This window comes from Pteronotus mesoamericanus, unplaced genomic scaffold (genome assembly GCF_021234165.1).
Source record: "Pteronotus mesoamericanus isolate MK-2021 breed Mesoamerican mustached bat unplaced genomic scaffold, CSHL_Meso_final contig_50, whole genome shotgun sequence".
Taxonomy (NCBI): domain Eukaryota; kingdom Metazoa; phylum Chordata; class Mammalia; order Chiroptera; family Mormoopidae; genus Pteronotus; species Pteronotus mesoamericanus.
This window is the reverse complement of record NW_026555186.1, coordinates 39,583,550-39,609,423: the sequence shown is the minus strand read 5'-3', so window position 1 is coordinate 39,609,423 and position 25,874 is coordinate 39,583,550. Positions and strand designations below refer to the sequence as shown.

General features: G+C 34.3%; 1 protein-coding gene across 1 annotated transcript in view; it reads right to left on the bottom strand.

Annotated features, from left to right (window-relative positions):
• The window catches only part of ADGRV1 (adhesion G protein-coupled receptor V1), a 507,230-nt gene that overhangs the window by 337,324 nt on the left and 144,032 nt on the right, over positions 1–25,874 (bottom strand). The window contains exons 35-49 of the mRNA XM_054578596.1: positions 23,583–23,713; positions 22,425–22,524; positions 21,618–21,797; positions 20,812–20,975; positions 17,382–17,475; positions 15,201–15,279; positions 14,959–15,097; positions 14,247–14,388; positions 10,058–10,320; positions 7,646–7,821; positions 6,718–6,842; positions 5,779–5,936; positions 5,534–5,680; positions 5,102–5,209; positions 73–337 (exon numbers count right to left, since the gene is read on the bottom strand). Of these exons, the coding sequence (XP_054434571.1) occupies positions 73–337; positions 5,102–5,209; positions 5,534–5,680; positions 5,779–5,936; positions 6,718–6,842; positions 7,646–7,821; positions 10,058–10,320; positions 14,247–14,388; positions 14,959–15,097; positions 15,201–15,279; positions 17,382–17,475; positions 20,812–20,975; positions 21,618–21,797; positions 22,425–22,524; positions 23,583–23,713 (2,271 nt within the window). The remainder of the gene's footprint in view (positions 1–72; positions 338–5,101; positions 5,210–5,533; positions 5,681–5,778; positions 5,937–6,717; positions 6,843–7,645; positions 7,822–10,057; positions 10,321–14,246; positions 14,389–14,958; positions 15,098–15,200; positions 15,280–17,381; positions 17,476–20,811; positions 20,976–21,617; positions 21,798–22,424; positions 22,525–23,582; positions 23,714–25,874) is intronic.

The window sequence follows — 25,874 nt, the reverse complement described above, 5'->3', positions numbered from 1 at the left end:
GAACATATTATATGAATGCTAGATAATTTTGATAATAACTATGTATGCATTATAAACACTAAATCTGCTTACCTAGAGAGACAGTTTTGGCAAAAAGTAAGTAAATATCATCGCCTGAAATCAAGGCCTCGACTTGTGTGGTCCCACTGATACGCACTTCTTGAAAGTTAATAAACTCATTGCCAGACCATCTGAGCAGAAGGGAATTGAGCCTGGCGTGAGCCTGGGAAATGGCTAAGAACACAGAGCCGCCTCTGGTGAACAAGGCCATGCCCAGCACACCTCGGACAGGAAGCGTCTGATGCAGCACGAAACTCCCGCCATTCCATCTGAAGACCTATAAAAAATGTTCAAATACAAAACCCTCCATGACTAGGAATTTAGCATTTGTTGAGAGTTTAACCAATATTGTATCTTTATTCTCCTCAATCCTTTTATTTAATTGGGAGGGTACTATCATAAATAAAAATATAGCAAAACTTAAGCTCTCTCCCTCTTTTTATCTGTGCGCATTGTGTGTATGTGAGAGTGAGAAAGTGAGCAAGAGAGAGGAAGAGAGAAAGAGAACATACACACAGAATGAATTTTAAAAGCAAAGTTATTTGAAAATAAGTGGGTTTCAAATAGACATCTGGGCAGTGGTCAGTGACAGCAAGAGAAGGAGAAAGCCAAAAGTAGGAGAGAATTAATTTAAATATGAACAATTTAGAACTGGATAAGAAACTTTATGATGCTGTAATATGATTCATTCCCTCTGCTCAAGCAATAGAATATAAAGAGAAACATCTAAGCTTTTTAGTCTCAAAGGTGGCAATGCATACAAGGTTTCAGGGTGAGTGTTCATAAATTTGAAATTAAAAGAAAATCCCAAATCTATCTGGTTTTTATATGACCTGGTCAAGTTCACAAAGAATTTTATTTATTCACTCAAAATTGGGAACCTTATATGAGCCAGGCATTATGCTAGGAGATATGAGGAGTAATACCTCCCTTTATGGATATTAAATATTAGTTATTAAGATTAGTAGAAGGCAAACACACATCAATTAAATAAATGTATGGTTATAAAATTAATACAAGTGCTAAAGATAACAACTGGAATGGTGTGACAGAGAACTATGGGTGTATAGAGAAATAAAGGTAGAGAATGACAAAATCTCCAAGGCACAAAAAGTTTATCGTTATCTGAATGAAGACTGTTCCAGCTGGAAAGAAGTTGCTAGTGCTAGGGAATAACAACCACTAAGACTACAGAGGTTAAGATCAAGAGGTATCTTTTGTTAGGGTGGCCACATAATTTTTCACAGAGGTCACTGCGAAAGCAAAAGGGATAATATTAGTAATTGTATCAGGACAACAGGTATAATACAATACTGGGCAAATAAGGAGATATGGTTACCCTTCTTATAGTCCATATTAAATAACTTAGATTTACACTATGTATAATTGGAAATCGTTGAAGTTTTAAAGTGAGGAATAACACAATATTAATTAATATTTTAAAATATTACTCCAGCTACTTGATGGGGGATGGATCTGAGGAAGTCAGAGAAGTTCAAAAACCAGCTGGAAGCTACTCTAACAGTGTGCGAGAGAAATGATGGAGACCTGGATTAAAGAGAAAGATGCAGAGATAGGAAAAAATGTCTGTACTCAATTATATAATTATAATAATGAAAGATATAATAACAACACTTAATAAAGTAGATGACAATGAATAAAAAGGAGTAATCCAGAAAGATATATTGCCGAGTAATTGTAGTCAGGAGGTTGTTATTCCCTGAGATGAAAGCAAGCACTGAACAAGTTTCATAGAGAAAATCCAGAGCTCAGTGGGGATATGTTACATCTCCGATACCTTTAATATATTTAAGTGGAGATGCCAATCTCCAGGTAAGATATACATGTTTGGAATACGGAGACACAGCTACTGATAAATTTGGAAGACATAAACCTATAGTTAATATTTAAACCCAGAATGAATGAAGAGAAATAAAAAAGAAATTTGAACTGCAACTGAACATGGAAAACTGTAAGTTCAGAAGAGGAAGCATCCAAATTGGAAAGGAGGAAGTAAAGCTGTCATTGTTTTACATACAGACTCCACCAAAAAACTCCTCGACCTAATAAGTGAATTTGGCAAAACAGCAGGATATAAAATCAATATTCAGAAATTGAAGGCATTTTTGTACACCAACAATGAAATATCAGGAAAAATCAGAAAATATCAGAAATCAGGAAAAAAATCCTATCTGCTACAGCAACAAGAAAAGTAAAGTACCGAGAAATAAACTTAACCAAGGAGGGTAAAAGACCTGTACTTAGAAAACTATGCAACACTGAAGAAATTAAGGAAGACACAAAGAAATGGAAGCATAGACCGTGTTCATGGATTGGAAGAATTAACATCACCAAAATGTCCATACTACCCAAAGCGATGTCTAGATTCAACACAATCCCTATTAAAATACCAATGACATATTTCACAGACATAGAACAGACATATCAAAAAATACATATGGAACTATAAACGACCCCGAACAGCTGCAGCAATTTTGAAAAAGAAGAATAGAGTATGAGAGGTCACAATACCTGACATCAAACTATATTTCAAGGCCACTGTAATCAAAACAGTCTGGTACTGGCATAAGAACAGACACATATATCAATGAAACAGAATAGAGAGCTCAGAAATAAACCCATGTCTACAAAGTCAATTAATATTCGACAAAGAAGGCAGAAGCATAAAATGGAGTAAAAATAGGCTCTTCAACAAATGGTGTTAGGAGAGCTGGACAGCTACATCCAAAAAAAATGAAATTCAACCACCACCTTACACCATACACAAAAATAAACTTTAGATGAATAAAAGACTTAAATATAAGTCATGACACCATAAAAGTCCTAGAGGAGAACATAGGCAGGAAACTCTCAGATATCCCATACAGCAGTATTTTAATGATATGTCCCTTAGAGCAAAGGACATAAAGGAAAGAATAAACAAATGGAACTTCATCAAAATAAGAAGCTTCTACATGGCTAAAGAAAACATCAGCAAAATGAAAAGGGAACCAACTGTATGGGAAAATATATTTGGCAATAATACCTCAGGTAAGGGTTTGAGCTCCAAAATATATAAAGAACTCACACGACTCCACTCTAGGAAGACAAATAATCCAATTAAAAAATGGGCAAAGGACTTGAACAGACACTTCTCCAAGGAGGACATACATAGAGCTCAGGGACATATGGAAGGATGCTCAGCATCACTAGTCATCAGAGAAATGCAAATTAAAGCCACAGTGAGATACCACTTCATACCAGTTAGAATGGTCATCATAAGCAAATCAACAAACAAGTGCTGGCAAGGTTGTGGAGAAAAGGGAACCCTAATACACTGTTGGTGGGAATGCAGACTGGTACAGCTACTGTGGAAAACAGTTTGGAATTTCCTCAAAAAGCTAAAAATGGAACTTCCTTTTGACCCAGTGATTCCACTGTTGCGAATATACCCTAAGAATCCCAAAATACCAATTCAAAAGAACCTATGCACCCCAATGTTCATAGCAGCACACTTTACAATAGCCAAGTGCTGGAAGCAACCTAAATGCTCATCAATAAATGAGTGGATCAAAATACTATGGTACATTTACACAATGGAATACTACACAGCAGAAAGAAAGAAAGAGCTACTACCCTTCGCAACAGCATGGATGGAACTGGAGGGCATTATGTTTGCAACTGGAGGGCATTATGCTAAGTGAAATAAGACGGGGGTGAAAGAAAAATACCGTATGATCTCACCTATAAGTGGACCCTAATCAACAAAACGAACTAGCAAGAAAAATATAACCAGCAACATTGAAAGGAAAAACAAACCGACAGTAACAAGGAGGGAGGGGTAATGGGGAAAAGAAGGGGAAGAGTCAAGGAACACGTATAAAGGACCCACGGACAAAGCCAAAGTGGGGAAGAATTGAGGGTGGGAGGTTGGGGGGGGTGGGACAGGGGAAAGTGGTGGCGGGAAAATGGAGACAAATGATTTTGAACAATAAAAATTGTTTTTAAAAAAAAAGGAAGGAGGAACTGGCAATGGAGACTGAGAAGGATACAGAGAAACAAAAGGAAAATCTTTGTGGTATCCTGATCTCTTCTGGAAATCAAGAGATGGTTTAAATCTGAGGAAGCTGACTGTCACGTGGCGGTGGGAGGTACTGTAAGAGAATGACAGAAAACCATCCTTTGAATCTGCAACTCCCTTGTCATCAGTGACCATGAAGGAGTGAAGACAAAGCAAGTAGATAATTCTTTCAAGGTGTCTGACTATAGAAGGGAGAAACAAAACAGAATGTAAAAGGGGAGGAGATCAGGAAAGGAATCTCTCTTTAAGCTTGGAGGTCCGGAATATGCCGATTGTAATAATCCTAGAGAGAGATGCCAGCAATTGCAGACATACAAGGATAACTAAACCTTATGACAGCAGGAGGAGCACCTACAAGAGGAGCCTGGCTTTCTGACAAAAAAACACTCCCTCTACTGCAGCAGGAGGGTGGAATGAGATTGGGTTTCAAGAGCATTTCTAAAGTTGGCATTGGGAAGATCAGTAACCTCCCCTCCAGTATCTTTCATTCAGACAAGATCATAAGCTGAAAGCGAAGAGGTGAGGAGTAGGTATGGGAATGTAGGAAGTGACAAAAATTATCAAATCAGCATGTTTAGGATTATGAGATGTAGTTTACTAAAGAAAAATGGAATTTCGAAGGTTATGTGAGTGCCCATTTGGCAATGTTAGTCATGAATTTTTGTGATATAATCTGTCCAGGTGTACAATTTTTCTAGATAGCATTTTCCAACTCAATTAAATACTAATTAAGTGTTAAGGCTTTGTATTATACTTACTCTGGCTCTTGAAGATAGTATAATAGTCATAATTTCATTTTTTATAAATTAACTATAACTAATCAATATCTATATTCTAATTTACTTCTTTACTCCAAATTATGGTGTTATTTTATATTAAACCTACAGACTATGTCTTTGAGGAGCTTTAATTGTAGTGTTGATATTAAAAAGAAATAATTTCATTTTAAAAGAATCAAACCTGCGTTAATTCAGAATCATTTCTTTGACTTGCAACAATTAAATAATCTTGATTGTCTGAAGTAAAATATCTTACTTGAGAACTTTCCGAAATAATTATTGTTTGTACCTGGAAGGAAGACAGAACAGTGAGAATAAAAATTTAAAATAGAATATAAGTAAAAGAGTAACACAGTAAAAGTATGAATTAGTAGTTAAAGTTTAAAGCTTGAAAAGTCATTCTGATCCCTAAATATGCCTCTTTAGGAGTCATTTCAAGAAAGATGAAAATATCCCTGGCTGAGTCACCTTGCTCAAATGTGTATCAGCTTGCAAAAGCCCTTTTTCCACAGAACATACATTGTCTTCCATTTAGATCGAGCTTACAAATCTAATTTTTCTTTTAAATAAAGCAAGCTACAAAAAAAGAAAAGCTTTTAGTTGTTTCTTTTACCAGGTATAATTTGAGTCCAGATGTGAATGTATACACGCTGTTAACAGAAGGCTTTTCTTCATTTCTTTCTTCATGAGTAATCACAAAATAGGGAGAAAGGCCAATATGAAAGGCCTCACAGGTTTTAGGATTTTTTATATTTAAATCCTAGAAAGTAAGGAATAAGAATAACAGCAATTCACAAGGCATCCAGCATTTACATGTACATCTTATTTTGTACACTGTTAAAAAAGCAATGTTTTTACCTCAAGTGGAATAAAAACCCCTTGCCATCGGTAAATAGTAGAAGACACTTTCCTTAACATTACACCATATACTGAATCTTCCAAAGTAAAGAAACACCAGCCAGAAGCCAAGGCATCAAAAAAACTTTGAAATATGGAAAATACAATATCCATTCCCCCTGAAAAACACAAATCATAATTTACTGCTGCATAAACCCTTCCAAAGTATATCCACTCTAAGTTTATTATTCAAAGAATGAAACCCATTCTTAATACAGCACTGAGAATACCTTCAAAGTGCAAATGTGATCATACCACCTTATTATGCCACATACACATAGCAACCCTCCCCAATGCCTAAGGACTCAAAGGCTTTCCATTAACCCTAGAATTAAGACAAACGTCCACAACGTGTTCTTCAACCTCTTGAATGATCTAGTCTTATCTAACTTTTCAAATTCAACACTCCACTTATTTCTAACCCAATGTCCACTCCAAAGTTTTTCATTTACATGCTTTTTTTAAATGACCCTAGACTTTTGCCTCATTCACTTCCCACTGTTTCCTTCGTGTTCCTCCAACCCAGGTCTTTGCATAATCAAACCCTATTCAGCATTTTATCTTAGTTTAGACTTTGATACACCTGAGAAGCATTCATTTATGTCCTCACAACACTAAAAATGTCCCCTTTAGAACATTCATTATAGTTTAAACTACATATTGATTTTTTTTCTTGTTTTATTTCTATCACCCCCTAAATTCTAAGCTCTGTGAGTTTAGTTCCAAGCCTGGCACATAATAGGCACTTAATAAATATTTGTGGATGCAGTAAAAGAATTAGATATCTGTTCTCCACTTTCAACAGATCCATAATATAGAATTCATCAGGGAATATGTAAATCTTATACATGCAATCTTTCTTGGTTATGGAATTTTGTTCTCATAAAAAATTAAACATACTCATGCCAAAAGCTGTTTCAGATATTGTCTCCCACTCCACACTCACAGCTAAATCAATGCCATTAGTACGTGATATATTTAAATATACAGTCCTGTTGGCTTCTTCGACATATATAGAGGTGGCTCTAAAGGAAACAAATAGATTATGGAAAGCAGAAAATAGAGCATAATTTCTACAAATTAAAATATATATCACATTGCTAGAATATATTTAATACACTTTTAAATTTACACTGGCCAAGGTGAGATCCATCCATAAGTTGTACAGAGCAGTAAAACTAGGCTCTAGCGCTCAAAAATATTCATTTATGATTTTTTTTAAAAAGCATCAATGTAATACTCTGATACTAGGATCATAACAAAACACTGGTAGTCAGTAACTTCAGTACGTTCATGCTGCATATTCTAAAAAAAGAAAAAGAAACACTGCCATTTCTCATATAAACCAAAAGTATGTTACACGAAGTAAAAAGTCAGGAATTCTCAGTGTATTAATGAAACTAGACTTCCTGAACTATTTTTAAGATATTAAAAAAAAAATCTTCATTCTCCAGAGGGAATTTCAAAAACCATAATCATGTTAATATATATTTGAAGAGTCATTCATTTACTCTGAGTAATGACATATAATTTTTATTATTTATCACTTTTAATTATATTGGAAAAAAAACAGTGCAAGCCATTACCTGAAAGTATAAACTCTGAGAAAATAAGAATTTTAATAACATCACTATGCAGGACATGATTAAGTTTCTGATAAGAGAGGGCACATGGCCTCTCTGGTCTATCTGCTACAGGTCTTTTTAAAAGACCCCTTTAAGAAAGTCAAAGATCAATTTCCTCCTGCAATTTCTTTATGTCAAAAAATATTTCCTACTTAGCTTCAGAAGTAGGAAATTTCATAAATTTCCTTATGAATAAACTATACCTATTTGCAACTGCAGAGATACTAAACAGTCCCAAAGGGGCCTGGTTTTGTAAAACTGTTATCAGGGTCTGAACTCGTGTCCCTAGTCTAGCGCCTCCAGTCGGATTAAACAAGGTACAAACAAAATGCTCATCCATTTCTGGCTCCGTGTCTAATATGGCAGATATGTGTAGGGCCTGAAAACAAAATCAAAAAACAAAGTTACAAAAATATAGTTTTTCTACAATGGACAGAGAAATATGCTAAACACTTTGACAATATAATAACATGTTCTGTAAAATACCACCTTTTCTTAAATTCTATTACTGATCCCCGTAATGTGATAATTACAATTCTTTCCTGCTACTAACTTCAAGACTTTCGACACTGTAATATATTACACTGAAGTGTCTAAAAATATACTTCTCTAGATGAGTGGATAAAACAACTATGGGACATTTACACAATGGAATACTTCTCGGCCATAAAAAAGAAAATTTTACCCTTTGCGACAGTATGGATGGACCTGGAGAACATTATGCTAAGTGAAATAAGCCAGGCAGAGAAAGACAAATACCATATGATTTCACTCATGTGGAATATAATGAAAAACCAAAATGAACATGCAAAACAGAGGCAGATTCATAGATAGAGAGCAGGATGACAACCGTGGGGGCGGTAGAGGGGTGGAGGGACCAAGCAAAAAGGAAAAATGGCTTACGGACATAGTGTGGTGACTAAGGGGGAAACAGAGGTATAAGAGGGATAAATGGTAATAGAAAAATACAATTAAAACTTTTAAAAAATAAATATTTATGGCATTTAAAAATAACATTAAGATTAAAAATTAAATATCTCTATCCATTTTTGCTTAATTCTTTATCCTGCTCTAGATATACAACTGTGTTAGTCTCATACTAGTCCAGGATTCATTGTTGAAAAACAATTATAACCACTGTAGGCCCGAACTATAAAAATCCTAAATGTTCATCACCAAGAGAATGGGTAAACAAATAGTGGTCTATTCCATGAAATGCTACTTAGCAATAAAAAAAGCAACAAACTAGTGATGTGTGCAACCATATGGATCTTAAAAATTACATTGCACAAAAGCCAGACATCAAGGAGTATAGACTCCATGATTCTATTTATATGAAGTTAAAAAAACCAGTAAAATGAGTCTTTAATGATAGAAATTAGAAAGTAATTTCCTCTGGGGAAAGCAAGAAACTTTTCAGTGATGATAATGTTCAATATCTTACTTTGAGTGGTGGTTACATGGATATATACATATTTTTAAAGTCATTAAGCCACATACTTAAGATTTATGTATTTTATTGTTTATATCTCAAAATCAAAATATGTGTGGAAAACAGCCATTATGTGTGTGAATGAAAATTTCACTTATTCCAATTTATTTACATTTAATTTGCCTAATGAACAGAAAGATCCTTAAATATGTGGTGAAAAAGTCTTTTAAGAAAACACCACAACAAAATAATTTAAAATACTTTTAAATGTTTAATATAACTTAAAACATTTTTTAAAAAGCATGTGAATGTAAAGCAATAGAAAATTCTTAAAATACTTCAAATTTAAATTCTTTAACATCTATATCAAAATGTGTCATTAAAAAATTAATAAAAAGTTCTAAATTTACAAAAACATAAAAAATTAAACACACAAATGAATATACATTTTAAGATGGGTTCAAATTTACACAAAGTGATCATAAATAATTTAATTATTGGGTGGTCTGTTTTTAGATGGAATAGTTTTAAATACTTTATTTTAGAATTATACTTTATTAATAGCTGGATTAAAAAATGTGCTTAATGCAATTAGCTATTTTAAACTTAAACTGTATTTTAAAAATAAAGTTGAGTAACAGAAACAAAATATATAGGAAAAGAGGTTTCTGAAGATAAAGTTTTGATAGTATAGACCACATTTATAATTAATCCAAATCCAGCATTTTTTCCTCTAATAAGCTATTCCCATTCATGTAGGATACCTGCTTCTGAAACAAGCAGTCTGAAGTAGGTAGTTATGTTTTCCTCAACAAAAATATGGCAAAAAGGAACGATTGTGCTGAGGCTTAATGACTACAAAGAATGATTTAGTTTCTGGTTTATAGATTTATAAATTGAAGTATTCCATTTGAATATGCTTAAAATGTAAAACAGCAATGCATATACCTTATTATTTGTACACTGCACAACTTAATTAACAGAGCAAATGTTTCCAGTTGCACTCTCTATAAACTACATAGCACTATGGTACTTTCATTTAGAAACTTATTTATATCTTTACCTAATACTTGTGCTGGAAAGATTCTTTTTCTTACTAGGACCTAGGATGCTCTTCCAAGATAATATTATTTTGTAAATATAAAAAATAATTATTCATTGTCAGTGAAGGTTCACACTGTACCTTGAATCGAACACCTTCTTCTAAAACAACATAGCCTTTGGAAGGTGTCAGATCTTTAGACTCCATTGAAGAATTCACTTCAGTCACAATGAACTGAACTGTCACAGTTCCGAACAGTCCTTGTGCAGGCTCCCGAACGATGTATAATACTGCAACACTCTCTTGTACATAGAGAGCTGTTGGTTCGCTCAGAAAAAAGTGCTCACTGTTGTTAAATGATAGAACTCCAGGGCCATCATCATTAGCAAGGACGGTAATTAAGGCTGTCAAAATAAAAATATTACAGTAATAAATAAAAACAGAATGGCTTATAAGTGCAAGGAAGCGTGTGGATGCTTTGCTGTAAACCAGGTCACCTCTTCTCTGGATCACTTTAAAAAGGGATTTCTTTTCCCCACATTGTCATGTTAAGAATTCCCACTGTCAAGAAACAAAGACATTTTTTAAAGCATTTAATAAAATGTATATTCACTTATGATATAAAAATACTCAGTAACCTTGGAATAAAAGGCAGCTTCCTCAACCTGATGAAGTGGTATCTTTCACACGCCAGTAGAAAATAATAAACTTTATGCGGAAATATTAAAAAAAATATTGCCTCTAAAAACAGAAACTAGACAATGATGCCTGTCATCACTGTCCTGGAACTGTCAACCAGGTTACAGGCATAAAAGCAATGGAGCCCTGGCCAGGCAGTGCAGTTGGTTAGAACATTGTCCTGATACACCAAGGTTCCAGGTTTGATCCCCTGTCAGGGCACATACAAGAGTCAACCAATGGATGCAACGGATGCGTAAGAGAGTAAAATGGTGGATCTGTGTGTGTGTGTGTGTGTGTGTGTGTGTCTGTCTCTATCTTTCTCTCTAAAAAACCAATGGTGGATCTGTGTGTGTGTGTGTGTGTGTGTGTGTGTGTGTCTCTCTATCTTTCTCTCTAAAAAACCAATGGTGGATCAGAGAGAGAGAGAGAGAGAGAGAGAGAGAGAGAGAGAGAGAGAGAGAGAGAGAGTGTGTGTGTGTGTGTGTGTGTGTGTGTGTGTGTGTGTGTGTCTCTCTCTCTCTCTCTTTCTCTCTAAAAAACCAATGGTGGATCAGTGTGTGTGTGTGTGTGTGTGTGTGTGTGTGTGTGTCTGTCTCTATCTTTCTCTCTAAAAAACCAATAAATAAAAACCTTTTTAAGTAATAAAAAATAAAAACAATGAAAAAAAAGAAGGGGAAGGGTCAAGTCAAGGAACATGCATAAAGGACCCATGGACAAAGCCCAAGTGGGCAAGGATTGAGGGTGGGGCAGGGGAAAGTGATGGCAGGAAAATGGAGACTACTGTACTTGAACAACAATTAAAAAATTTTAAAAAGAAATAAAAATAAAAACTCACTAATGAGCAAAGAAAATAAAAAGTTAAAAAGAGAGCATCAGATCTGCTCCTGTTTTTTAGGCAACACAATTGCCTTCTTAGAAAATGCAAGAGAAAAAAATTATAAGAATTATGAGTTCAAGACATAAGCAGAGTAGCCTTCAAAAATTGAATTTTTACTTTTTACTACCACTGTTAATGATATATTAATAACAACAACTGAAACAGCAACTAATATTACTTAGAACTTACAAATCACTTACATATATTAAACTCATTTAATTCTCACAATACCCCTGTGGTTGTTGCTATTATTATTCCCATTTCACAGAACCTATGACTGAAGCACAAACAGGCAATTTACAGAAGCCAACGAGCTAGAAAGTGTCAGGGCAGCTGCTCAAAGTTAGGGAGTATATTTCAGAGCAAATATTTTTAAAATGATAATATCTCTATACATCAGCTATAACTCTATTAAAAATGTAAGAGAAAAGGGACTTCGTTCATGACAACAATAACTATGAATCACAGTAAAATATGTAAGACCTATATGAAAAAATTATAAAGTGCTAAAGGGGGACTGTGGCAGATGCTGTCAGTGGCTCACCTATACCCCTCTGGCCCACTCTTGAGTCACCTTCAGCAGTTCCTATGCCCACTGCTCTCTCTGTAAGTGAGGACAGCATCAGCTCATGCAGGAATCAGGCCGGAACTGCTGAAGACTTCACACTCAAAAGAAATCCTCAGACACTGAGGGACAGAAATTGGTGAATGAGTATCCTGGTTTCCTTCCTTCTCAGTAGGACAGCCTTGAGCTTTGTTCAGTTCGTGACTAACAAGGACCCTGTCAAGACGAGCCCCAGTTGCCCATAGCTATGCTGTTTATTAGCCCATCTATCAGCCTTCCTCTCTGCCTCACTTATTTCTCACTGTGCCTCCAGAAATCACCCTCCAAATTAATTTACTTCCATCCAAACACTTGTCTCATGGTTTGCTTTTGAGAGAACACAACCAGTGTCAAACTCACTAATGAGCAAAGAAGAAAAAAACAATACAACCATATATTTTTCATTTATTAGAATTAATAAAAAAAAAATCACAGACCAAAGAGATTCCTGGTGAGGGTGTGAAGAAACAACAGTTTTATATGCACTTTGGATGTAGGTAGTATGAAGGCAATTTGTAATCTTTACACTCAAAATCCACTGTACTCAACAGATAATCTTAATTACCAACATATATATAGATTTACATATAAAGGTATTTATTGAAACTTTATAGAAGTTTGGAAATAGTGTAAAGGTCAATTAATGAGGCATGGTTAAAGAAGTTATCCACTATTAAATTCACATTGTTCTGAGGAATTTTTTAAATATATAAACAAGCAAAACAGACACAGACTCAAAGACGTAGAACAGACGACAGCTAGTGGAGAGGCGCTGGTTAGAGAGGGTGGAGGGACTGGACAGAAAGGAAAAAGGACTCACAGACAGGGACAGCAGTGTGGTGACTGCTGGGGGAGGGGGTTAAGGGGACTAACTGATAATGGAAAAACATACAATAAAATTTGAATCAAAAAAATAGAAAATCACAAGCATAAGTAAATATAACAGAGCCCAATAACACACTCCTTCCCACTAGTCATGGTGGTGGGCATGTACCCTATGGAATTCCAATCAGAACTGTATCAGGACTTCTTAGGAATGCTTCACTTTTAATATTTTCTCTTTCCTATTACATGGAATGTAGAAGAATGATGCTGATGTGACGAGTGACATCAGCCTGGAATAAAGCCAATACTGCAAAGGTAAGAAGAGAAAACAAAAGGGCCTTTGGACAGTTTTAATTGGGTTTTCTATTGTTTATACATAGGGCATTCTTAACCAACACATGATGTCCATTCTTATAACTCTTCACATAAAACTCACTATGCTCTACAACAAAATAATTTCATCTCAAACGCATACTCTTTTAATTTAAAATAATAGCTATAGCCTCAAGAAAAAAGTTTCTAGAGACTTGGAAATATCCATTTATTTTTACATGGCAATAAAAGTAAAAACCAGTTCTTGAGTTACTCAAAAATTCTTTCATGTTTTTTACTACCAATCAATATTTTTTCAAATAATGGACAATAACTTAGAAATCCTAAGGTTAATTAAATTAAGGGAGTCCCAGAGAACATTCAGCCACTGGCTGAAACAGGAAAGTCAGTCAACACTCAGTCTTCGAAATCCTCCTGTCTCACTTACCACTACAAGGAACTGACTTAAGTGACTTTTAGAGCCTTTCTGATCCTAAAGTTCTGTGTATCCATGAGGTTTCCTCATATTCTCTTTTTTTATCTTCTCTAAGCTGTCAGCATGACAGCTGACAAGTAGTGAACAAAGATTACTTTTACTGACAATTACAAACTGTTCCGACCAAAGAATCATGGCTCCCATCAACAGTCTTCAGGTATCAATACATTTCAACTGTGTAAATACTACTGCAATGAGATGACACTAAAACAGCCACTTTGTCATTCCTTCTATTGCTAAACAGGAAACCAGTGCAGACTTCAAATTTCAAAGGAAAGACATTTACAAATTAAATAAAACCTATAATAATTATAGCAATGATTTAATGTTATCATTGCTACCAGCCTACTTTTTACTCACACGTGTGCACACCAGAAGCACTGCTGCACGACACAGGAATTCCAAAATGCTTAACTTACAGTATTTTTCATTCTAAGCACACAAAACCATCAGGACTTTCTAATCCCTTTACATCAGGCTCCATATTAGGGAAAAAGCATAGGGAAAGGGAGCTGTGTAAAAAAAATTATGTTACCTATTGTATTTTCCCCCAGCTCTAGTCCAGGAGAAGGATTTGTTAAAATCAGCTGAAATTTTTCATCTCCTTCTGGAATATCGTCATCAAGAATCATGATGTCAATGTTTTTATACCTTTCTCCATTGGCAAAATGAAGAATCTGGTCAAGAAAGTTAAAATAAACAGTAGTATATTGAAATACACTCTGTGTTTTTACAGAATGGAAAGAAATACAATATAGCTGTAAAAGTGAAATCAACTTTTAACAGATTTATTCCCTTATTTTTCTCACAAGCTGTTTAAATTTAAATCAACAATATTAAGTTTAGAAGATAAAATTTGTGGGAGAAGTAAATTTTTGCGTAATTAAAAGGCATGAAGAGACAAAGTAAAAAGTATTTTAAAACACTAAATGTGTCTCAAGTAAATTAAAAAAATAAAAGAGTTAAATTTTCAAGAAGCATGAGAAACCCTGTGAGAAGTTCACCTAATATAAATTTTTAACATGGTAACTCTCCAGTATTAAGTATTGCAATAAATTGAGAAAATACAGAATAATCATTAAAATGGTACTGAAAATTCAACTTATATATTTTAATAAAATAGTGAAGGGAACTATTCTACCATGTGGGAGTCCTCTGCCCTAATTAACTGAGGAATATATCACAGTTTATTATTTTAAGATTTCTTTATTCAGGCCCTGAATCATTATCATTCTCAAGGAACTCACCATTGGGGCAAAGCTGTAATCCAGGCCCAGCTGCGCTTCCAGATTCTGGGCGTACACAAACAAGGACACGTGGCCGAGGGCCCCTTTGCTCCTTTGGGCTATTAATGTTAAACGTCCTTGGGTTTCATTAATTTCAAACCTAGAGTGAAAAGAATATATGCATTTTTCCTATAAGCTTTTATTCTGTAAATAATAAAGAATCTGGAGCTCAAAAAAGGGCTCTCACACGGCCTTGGGCTTACCTACTATGTTGCCATTCGATTATGCCTCGAGCACCATCATTGGCATCAATCATAATTTGTGCAGTTAAGCCCTCTGAATCTGAAAAAAAACATAGAAGTGTACTTTAACATAAATATAAATGATTTAAAAAGCACTATTTGATATAGAATTTAAAGATAATCTCTTTGAGACTATTAACTCCCAATTTAGAGGTATTTACAACACTATTCAAAAGATGTTTAAGAAAATAGACTTATAACATCTGAACAAGAAAACATTTTGCTAACAAGAGTCACTGACTTACTGAAATTTAATCAACTGAGAAAAGTAGGAAATAAGCAACTGAGGCTATAGTTTTATTTCTATTATTTAATCCACTTCGAGAAAAAAGGAAAACGGGGACAGTTGGAATAGTAGAAAGAGGGAGAAAAGAGAAAGAAATGGGAAGAGAAACAAGAAGTGCTGAAGAGAAAAATACAGGTGAAAAAAGACAGACACAGACAGAGACAGATACAAACAGAATTTGAGACAGGTGGGAGAGATGGGGAAATGGTTAGGAGAAATGAAGTGAGACTAACATTGAAGTAAACTTCCCTTAATCCCTTTTTATTTTGCATTCTGTCCACCCAGTTCAATATGTTACCAATATCCACTAGTCAGTCTTGAAATAGTAACTAACCCTGTTACCATTTTTTGTTTTTTAATATTTTGTTCTCTACCTTTTAAATTTCAGGGGCACTACCTTAATCTGGGGCACTTACAGCTGACGAAGTAGGGAAAGGGTATGAAGAGTGTAATTCTGAGTGAAGAGAATGCATTGTTCAACAAATAATGTAAAATCAGAATCTGTGCCCATCAGAGTAGAGGCTGCAAAGCAGAAGACCAGCTCCACTATGCTAGTTGTGTGACTTTGGGCATGTTACTTAGCTTCTCTTATCCTCAGCTCCCTTATCTGTAGAATGGGAAGATAATAAGGAATAAGGATACTAACATACAAACCACATGAAACGGGAGCATCAAAAGCACTCAACAGAAGTTAAACTATTCAAAGTGCCTTTAATATGAGTCTAAAAGAAATAGGAACTATTTTTTTAGTTTTCTTAGCATGAATGATAATTATCTTCTGTTAATTACTTGATGTAAACAACCTAGTCCTTGTAGTCATTTATCTCTTTTGCAAAAGAACTGAAATTTTTTCAAACAATAGTAAGCTATAAACTGATGAGTTCCTTTTTATATTTTCAAAGTTGTCATGTTGAGCCTCAGGAGTGAGTGAGAAACCCCTATTCCCTGGACCACTGCTCTTGGCCATGCTTCTCCTCCTTTCACCCAGATGAATTGCCCCTCTGCCCAGGGCGCCTTCTAATGAAGGGATGGGAGTCAGGCTACCCTGGTGCTACTCACTACCACCCCCTACAGGTTTCAGATAAAATCTCCCACTATTAAATGTCCAAACTACAAACAAAGAGGAGTTTGTGTTTTAAAAATAAATAATCTACATAAATTTGTTCTAAGGTTCAAGTTTTACCTTTCAGTCTGTAATGAATTAACTGAGTCTTTTCTAAAGAATGAAAAGGAAGAGATAAAAAGTTAAAAAAGAAACAAGGACACAACAAACACACGAGTAAAAGCTCTGCTTAACCTAAAAGAAAATAAAAGCATCTGTTAATTTAGAGATACGATGAAAATAGCAAATTAAATTTTAAAAGAAAAAATTCCTAAGAATTACTTCTATTTTAAAGATTACAAATTTGGTTACAAAACAGTTGTAAGATGTAGAAAGCATCACATAATAACTCTTTGGTCAAAACTGCAAAACATGATAGTTACTAAATTAAAATAAATCTAAAAGCATAGTTATTTTCACACATAGCTGATATTTTTTCTTTTTATTGAATTTATTGGGGCGATAACGGCTAACAAAATTATATAGGTTTCAGGTGCACAATTCCACACCACATTTGTACACTGTAATGTGTGTCCACCACCCCAAGTCAAGTCTCCTTCCATCACCATTTATCCCCCCCAAACCCCCCCCACATCACTCCCACAACCACCACACTGCTGTCCCTCCACCCCCCCAACCCAGCACCCCCCACATATAGCTGATACTGACACACAGCACAATGACTACTTCTGACTAAAAAATAAATTTACTTTGTTTGCAGTGAGTAAAAGAAAGAAACAAAAACTCAACATACCTAGTCTAGGAGGAAATGAAGTTAAAGGAGCCATGATAAGTTCAACATAAGTTAGGTTCACAAGGAAATATTCTTCTAGTTCTGGTATATCATCCTGCAAGATTTACAACCATTAAATTCCCTATAACTATGCTCTCAAAGTAATCCCCCCTCACAAGCTGTTTTGTAAATGATCTAACAAATATAAATGCTTTAATGGTATACAGAAAATATAAAAATGATAACAGAGAAGAGATTAACATGTCTGATGATGATTTTTTTAACTTGATATCAAAAGCAAAAGCAACAAAAATAAACAAGTAGGAAGGGCTACATCAAGCTAAAAAGCTTCTGCATAGCAAAGGAAACCATCAAGAAAATAAAAAAGGCAACCCATGGAACAAAAATAAAAATTTGCAAATCCTGTATTTGATAAGGAGTTAATATCCAAAATATATAAAGAACTCACAAGCTCAATACCAAAAATCAAACAATCTGATTAAAAATGTGCAAAAGAAGATGAACTACACACACACACAACATACACACAAAGTGGAATATTATGCAGCCATGAGAAAGTATATCCTGCCATTTATAACAACATGGACTGACCCTGAAGGCATTGTGTAAGTGAAATAAGCCAGACAGAAGACGACAAACACTGCATGGTATCATTTATATGTGGCATCAAAATAAAAAAGTCAAACTCACACAAACATAGTAGAAAACTGGTTGTCAAGGTGTTGGAGAGACTAGTAAAAGAATATGAACTCACCTATAAGATAAATAAGATCTAAAGATCTAATATAAATCATGGTGACTACAGTTAATAATACCACACTGTATAATGGAAATGTGTTAGTAAACTTTAAAGGCTGTCACACACGGAAAAAGATAAATACATGAGGTGATAGATATGTTAAATAGATGGGAGGGCTTCTATCACAGTATATGCATATATCAAATTATCACAATATACATTTTAAATATCTTACAATTTTATGTGATACCTTGCAGTGTTTGTCAATTGAACTTCTATAAAGCTGCATTTTCTAAAAAACCATAAAGATATGAGTTGGTCTAAAAGTTTGTTTTTTTTATCATAAGATGGCTCTACTAGTGCTTAGTTGTCTTTAACTTCATTTAGAACAATTTTGTTGTATTGTGACAGCTGTCATATCAGTATGCATTAAAAAAAAAACCTTATCAAAATTGGTGATTTTTTGTATAGCAATTTCAATACTGAAGATAAAAGAAAATACGCAACATTTTTTGGCATATTATGATTTATTATTTCAAAAAAGGTAAAAATGCAACTGAAATGCAACAAAAGACTTGTGCAGTGTATGGAGAAGGTGCTCTGACTGATAGTACATGTCAAATGTAGTTTGCAAAATTTTGTGCTAGCGATTTCTCGCTGGATGATGCTCCACTCTTGTGTAGACCGGTTAAAGTTGACAGAAATCAAATCGAGACATTGAGAACAATCAACATTCTATCATGTGGGTAGCCAACATACTCAAAATATCCAAATCAATAAAGTTACCAGTGAGAATGAAAAATGTGTCATTTTATGGAAAAAATCATACAGACTTTTTTGGCCAACCCAATATTAAACTTACACCTGATTGTATGATAAATTATTAGGTTGAACTACATGAAACAGCTAACATATAATTTTTAAAATCTATATTAATATTATATGTAAACCAAGATTATAAATATACAAGCTTAATCTATATTAAATACAAGCAAAAGATTTGAAATTACATGAATCTCCAATGATTAGAATGAAGACTATAATATTATGAAATTCAGACTTTGCAGACAGACTTCATACCAAATTGTTAACTTAAATTACTTAAACTTTAAGGTCTCAATTCTGCCATCTTTATAATGAGAAAATATAAGTACTTCAGAAATTATGATGATTAAAAATAATGTGTGGAATACTTTAAAGGCCTACAGAGTGTTCTTTAAAAAGTGATTAGCTACCTGTCGCATTATTACTATTAAACACCAGCCACACAACAGCAATGAAAATAAGGCAAGTGCTCAACAGGGCTAGTGAGAGCCATGGCAGTAGTGACCAGACAGGCAACAATATTTACACAGAAATCTAAAGTGTATACATGTATATACAGTATCACCATGTATATAACAACATATATCTCTATTTTATTTAATGGAGATATGATTCCATGTGAAAAAATAAGAAAATGAAAATGAGAGTATCTAAATTATTAATTATAGAGACTGAGAGTTACAGAATCGATGATGTAAAAGGAACTTTCCCACACCTACCCCACAATTTCCTACCCCTGTGCAAAAACTCCTCCCTCACCACCCCCACCTGGCTTATTTCTACATTTACAGGCCTGCAAACTCTTACTCTTACGCTACTCAGGGAGTAGAAAGAACTTCAAAGACCTAGGGAGAAAAGAAAGAAAGAAACTGGAAACCCTGTGTTCAAAAAGCTAGACTCTTTAAAGAAAAGAAGGGTGGCTATACATTTCCTGCTTTAAAAACTAGCATAGGGGAGGAATGATCCATTGGTTTACATTGTTACATTAATAGATTATATTTGAAAATAAGACTGACCCTACAGTTTTATAAAATCTTGCATTGTATGTCACATACTAACATATTACCTTTTATCGTATGGCTTTAGAGTTCTCATACTATCAGAATAGTATCAGTTCTCATACTATTAGGTCACCAGGCCACAGTAATCAACAAAATATGAGTTACCTCAGATGATAGATGGTTTACACTAATAATTTTGTGAAAGTAAAAAGCCTCTGAAAAATCTTTTAAAAATAGAACCCCCAAATTACAGAGTAATGGAACAATATTTTTCTAAGGCAACATTCTTTTTCTCTCTCTCTCTTCCGCTTCTCCAGCCCCCACACGCACATCATCTCCTACCCCTCTTCACATGTCCTATTTTCATAAACCTCTCATAAATGCATTTAGGTAACTGAAATAGTCTCAAAACAGCACAAGATTTCACAATATGAAAAATCACTTAAAACACAGTTCTAGTCACCACTGATTACTTTCAGTGTGACCATAATAACATTTTATGTCATCAGCCTCTTGCGAGTTGCTCAGTATCTCTAATTTAACCAGTCTTAACAATAAAGATGATGACCTACAGGGATTTGCTGATACAATTAATCCCTTGGAGTAATCAAAATGCTCCTTTAGAATCTCTTAGGCCAATGCTATTCTAATGGGGACTGCCCTAAGGAAATTATCTTTATCATAAGATGTTTCTATAATAAATTTCACAACAGCAGACCAGCCTTTCTAGACAACAACAGAAAGCCCTGCATCGTTTTTAAAAAATCACAAAAAGAAATAAACTGATATAAAGAATATTCTATCAGTTTCTACTTTCTATGTGGTTATTCAGGTTTAGTACAATAATACAACATAAGATTTTTACCTCAAGTATAGTTATGTCGATGGCTGCTGCTGTTACCCCTTCTTCTAAAATCAGAAAGCCAACTACCGGGACAAAGTCAACATCTGGCTCAGCTAAGTTTCCTTCCGTTTGGTTCTTTAGACTCAATACTCCAGGAACAGTAGTATATGTGACATTAATGGCTCCTATTTGAATTCAATGTGAAAAGATTTTATAATTAAACTTTTAAAATAGAAGCTCATAAGGAAATCTTCAGCTTTCCTAAAAGCATCTGCAATAGTTTATGCAATTAGCCCCATCTCCTTACTCCTTCCCATATCCTTGACCTTTACCATCTAATGGCTCAGTGACGCCCCGCTGTGAACAGGCATAGTGCCCTGCCTCTAGACTTGGAGTTTGGTTCTGTGACTTGTTTAGGCTGACAGTACAAAGCACAAGTGACGAGTCACAGTGCTAGTTCTGAGCCTGGACCTCCAGGGGCTTGGCATGTTTTTGCTTGCTTGCTTGTCTCTCTCCTGGTCCCAAGAGAAGAATGAGAGACATATGGAATACAGCCACCACGAGCCGAGCCTAAGTTAGCAGGCCCACAGCCAACATTACCATTATAGGATGCCATGATTTTATGACTGTTACATTCCATTTTGTGACAGTATAAAATTCCTTTAATCTTTCAAAAACAAAGAAGTTATAAAGTCCTATCCTAAATTAACAGACATTAATGTTTTTCCTGTCCCTGACTGACTTCAGCGATGGTTTTCACCCACACAAGTAGAATACTTAAAAAAAGCACCTGCCTGGAAACCCATTCATTCTAGAGCAACACAAACCTAGAGATCCGAATTCTCTGTTGATGAAAAGCTGAATTGTTACGTTAGCCTCTTGCAGCAAAACAAATCTTGATGAAAGAGCAAAATTTAAAACTCCATGTGGTTCATCACTGGCTTCCACAGTCAGGACAGCTGCATACCCTTGAGCATCAAGCAGGGCAATGCCTGCTGGTGGAACTCCTAAAACCGTCAGGGACCAAAGAACTCTGACAGTGATTTGGCATTAACTTCTAAACACTTAAAATATAATCGCACTCTCTGAAACATATTAAAGTAGATAGAAAATATTCTATTTTGTTCATTTCTTTAACAGAAGTCTCCAGGTTGAATAAGAGAATCTACATTTTAATTTTCTTTTTCTAGAGAGAAAACTTGAATTTTTTCACTTGACACAGTCGTTACTTACTATACTGGTCATCTGAAGTACAGAAATTGAGCAGAAACTGAGGAAAGTACCCATATACTTTGCTCAAAATAAGTGAATTTGAAATATCCGTATAAGGTGTAAGTCCAAATTGGCCTGCTAACATAAAATTAATTACAAAAAATTTCTTCCTTTGGAAATGTATTTTATTCCATAAGAAAATATCTAGCAAAATTTTAGAGGTTGTTCCTGAGTCCATAAAGACAATATATTCCCATTCTGAGCTGACTTTTTTTGTATTTAACAGTTTTAGGAACAGATGATATATAAACAGCATTTTTAATTATTGTGCATTGAATTGTTATATAAAGATAGCAACTATTACTTTTTTTCTGAAAAGGGTAATATACCAGAAAAAAATTTTAAACAAAATTCTGAATTACCTTGTGTCCTGACATCGTACAGAAAGACTTGGTAAACTTCTTTCTCCTCCGGAATGTTGTCATCCAGCAAATGTACACATAATGTTTTATTCAATGACCCCTATGACAAACAGAAAGAAATCCATCCCTGTACTATCCCTAAACCCAAAATATCTCCTGCTTTTATTGGCCTTAAAAAATTGCGCATCCAAATACATTTTTATGTAAACAAAGTGTTCTGTGGTTTAAAAAATAAATTAAAATCATTCGCTAATGAGAAGCCAGGCTTAAGGCACATAGGATTAATCGTAGAGGATCTCGAAGGCTAAGCTGGTCGCTGTAGATCTTATCCAATGAGCAAAGTAGCACTATTGACAAGTTCAGACAAAGCAATTTAGTTCGGGAGATTCTATGGCAGTGGTGAATAGGAAAAAAACTAGAACGTGGGAAATACCAGTGCCTGAGGGAGACCAGGGATTAGAAGTCCAATGCAGTACTCAAGGACAAAGGCTATATAGGTGCTTGGTTTAATATTGAGGCAGTGGAAATAAAAAGAAAAAGACTTAAACACATTTTCAAAAAATAATTCACCAAGTGAATGTGGAGAAGAGAGAAAGATGATTGAGTTACAACAAAGTGGTGCCAATTTTCTAAGAAGTGATTTTATGGTTCTTTCTCAACAATCACCTTTTTTCAAATTATCAGAATCTCTTAAATGGCATCCCAACAATACATTTCTAGGACTCTCTTTGTGCAATACTTTGTCAACAGGACATAAAAAGACATTTGTTTTTTGGAACTGTTTGCTGTTGCCATGCATCTGAAGTTCCAAGACAGTGAAGAGTAAGAGAAAAGGGACAAATACTATCGTCATCTTCAGGATGACACAGCTGACAGCAATGGGAGGCCTCGAGCGCAGCAAGAGAGCTTGGCTCAGAAACAAAGGCTACATTTTGTCTCTTTAAAGGAGATCTACCAAGCTCTTATGGAAAAGCAAATCCATTCCTCAAGTCTCAGAAATTCTTTATTCAACTAATGTTCTTCCTTTAGGGTTCCAAGCAAGTAGCCCTCCCTTCTGCCTCCATTAATCTTTGCATTATATAATCAGAGTTTTCCCAATTTTCTCCAAATGCAGTTTTCTCTACATAGGTTCAGTAAAGCTCTTCTTGGTGGTCTTACCTCAGGAAAGAAAAGTTGGCCAGAAAAGTTAGCAAAATTGAGTTCTAGATTTTGCCCAATAATTTTCCAGTTAACAGTAACATTTCCTCGACCAGGGGGTGTTCTTATCACATGAAATTGCAAAATTTCTCCTGCAAGTAAAATATACATAGTACGTAAGTAAAATGCTTAATGGAAAATGAATTTAAAACTTGAACTCAGCAAAACCCAAATCCCAAACATGCAACCATTACAGTACCTTTTCCAGAACATTATAAAGCAGTTCTGTTTTGAATTTTCTAGAAGCTTTATACATGCTTATTGTTTATTAACACAGGGATCTCATTTCTAAAGACTTTTATTTAGTAGAATTTCAGGAAGTTCAATATGTAAAAGTTACAAAAGCACATGCTATAATGGGAAACACAAGCTTTCATACACTCCAAAACATGCACCAGAACATAGATGTTCTATAAGTTAAAGAAAGTAATAAAATCCTCATGGTCAAAACTAACGATAGCACAAATAAATTTTCCTTCACTTTTCAAAAGGACACAATTCCTTACACTGATATGCAATGTGATTTTACCCAATGCATGCATAAAAATGCTTGCAAATACCTGAAAATCACATTTCTTTGAATTGTAACTTACATATACCATCAATGATTATGTTTTATAAAAAGAAATACAAAGGAAAGGTGTCAAATCTGTACATCAGTCTCTGTAACTTCACCAAAGTTACAGTATCCTTCCTGGATAATTGAGATATTGTACATACTTTCCATTCCTGGCTTTCTCCTCATATAATGCTTTGTAAAACTGAATAAAATCATTATAGTCATTTCTTTTAAACTGCTGAAAGGGAAACGTAAGCTGCTACGGAATGCTGCTGATGGCCATGCGGCTTGCTGAGAGTATGCTCAGTTCAAAAGCCTTGCATGATGATGAACGCAAGTTAAGGTATACTAATGAGCCACAGCACTAAAAAATAATTATTATTATAAAAATATAAATGGAATGACCTTTAAAAGGCTTTAAAAGAATATCCTTATTCAAATTGTATAGCATAGAAAGAGCTGAAAGCCATGCATATTCATTAAAAATATCACTTTTACTTAGTTATTCAAGTAAGCACATCTGAGAGTTTTTAACTGAGCAGAATAGAAATGAAACAAATAAAATATAAACACCCTTTTGACATATTTTTAAACTGCCAATTTTTTAATTTCTGAAGATAAAACAAATATTACTAATAAAAAGTTTTCTTAAAATATCATAGATTAATTTGGAAATTATGTTCATTTCAATTAGCAAAAAAACCAAATTACATTTTTATACTAAATTTAAGCACACTTATCTTTAAGACAATGAATTATTTTGGGGGAGTTGGAAGTATAAGAAGGCAAAAGTATCAGAAAGACTTCTAAATAAGATTTCCTCAAACACTTGAATGTTCAATGTATAAATTTTGTGTTTCAATACAAAAAAAATTTAGTTACCACTAAATTTATTTTAGTCTGTCTTTTTTTGTGTCTATTTATTTATTTTAGACTATGTCTTGTGTGGTTTGTTTTTTTTTAAACATTTAGGAAATGCTAGTTAGGAATCAGATTATCAAAAGGTTAGGATATAAAAGCAAAAGACTGTGTACAATCGGTCATAATTGTCAGGATACTACTTAAAATTTCTATCCTTGTATAGCTCATATGAACAAATATAGGTACTACCATAAAACTCTGGAGTCTCTCTATTGCACATCACGCAGAATCTCTCATAGAGGGTTTGTATCGAACTAAAAGGGCTTTAATTAGTGAAAGGCATAGACAGAGCCCTGGAGTCATTAAGCTCTTTTGCCTACAGTGTTGTCTGGTGACACCAAAAAAACAGAGTCATGATTTTCAAATTTTTAAAAATCATACAACCTAGCAATAAAACCTAGTAATACTTCAAAAAGAAAATTATGGAAGCTTGATCAGTGCTAAAAATACAATAAAATACAAGTGGCAAGAAAACAAAATGTAAGTCAATAAAGACCCACATTGAAGAGGACTCTATAGTCATAATAATTTTAAAAACTATGGTTGCAAGATTATACACAGAAATTTGGAAATAAATATACCATTGTAAGGTAAAGTTAAAAATAAAATGCTAAGGAGAGGGAAAAAAAGTAAAATCCTCCTATAAACTTGTAAAATATGTAAACATATAAAATATTCAGAGTCTAAAACCATTTAATATCACCTTTGTAAATTTAATAAATTACCACACAAGAAACTGGCAAGAAAATATTGCAAGAAACACAATTTGAAGC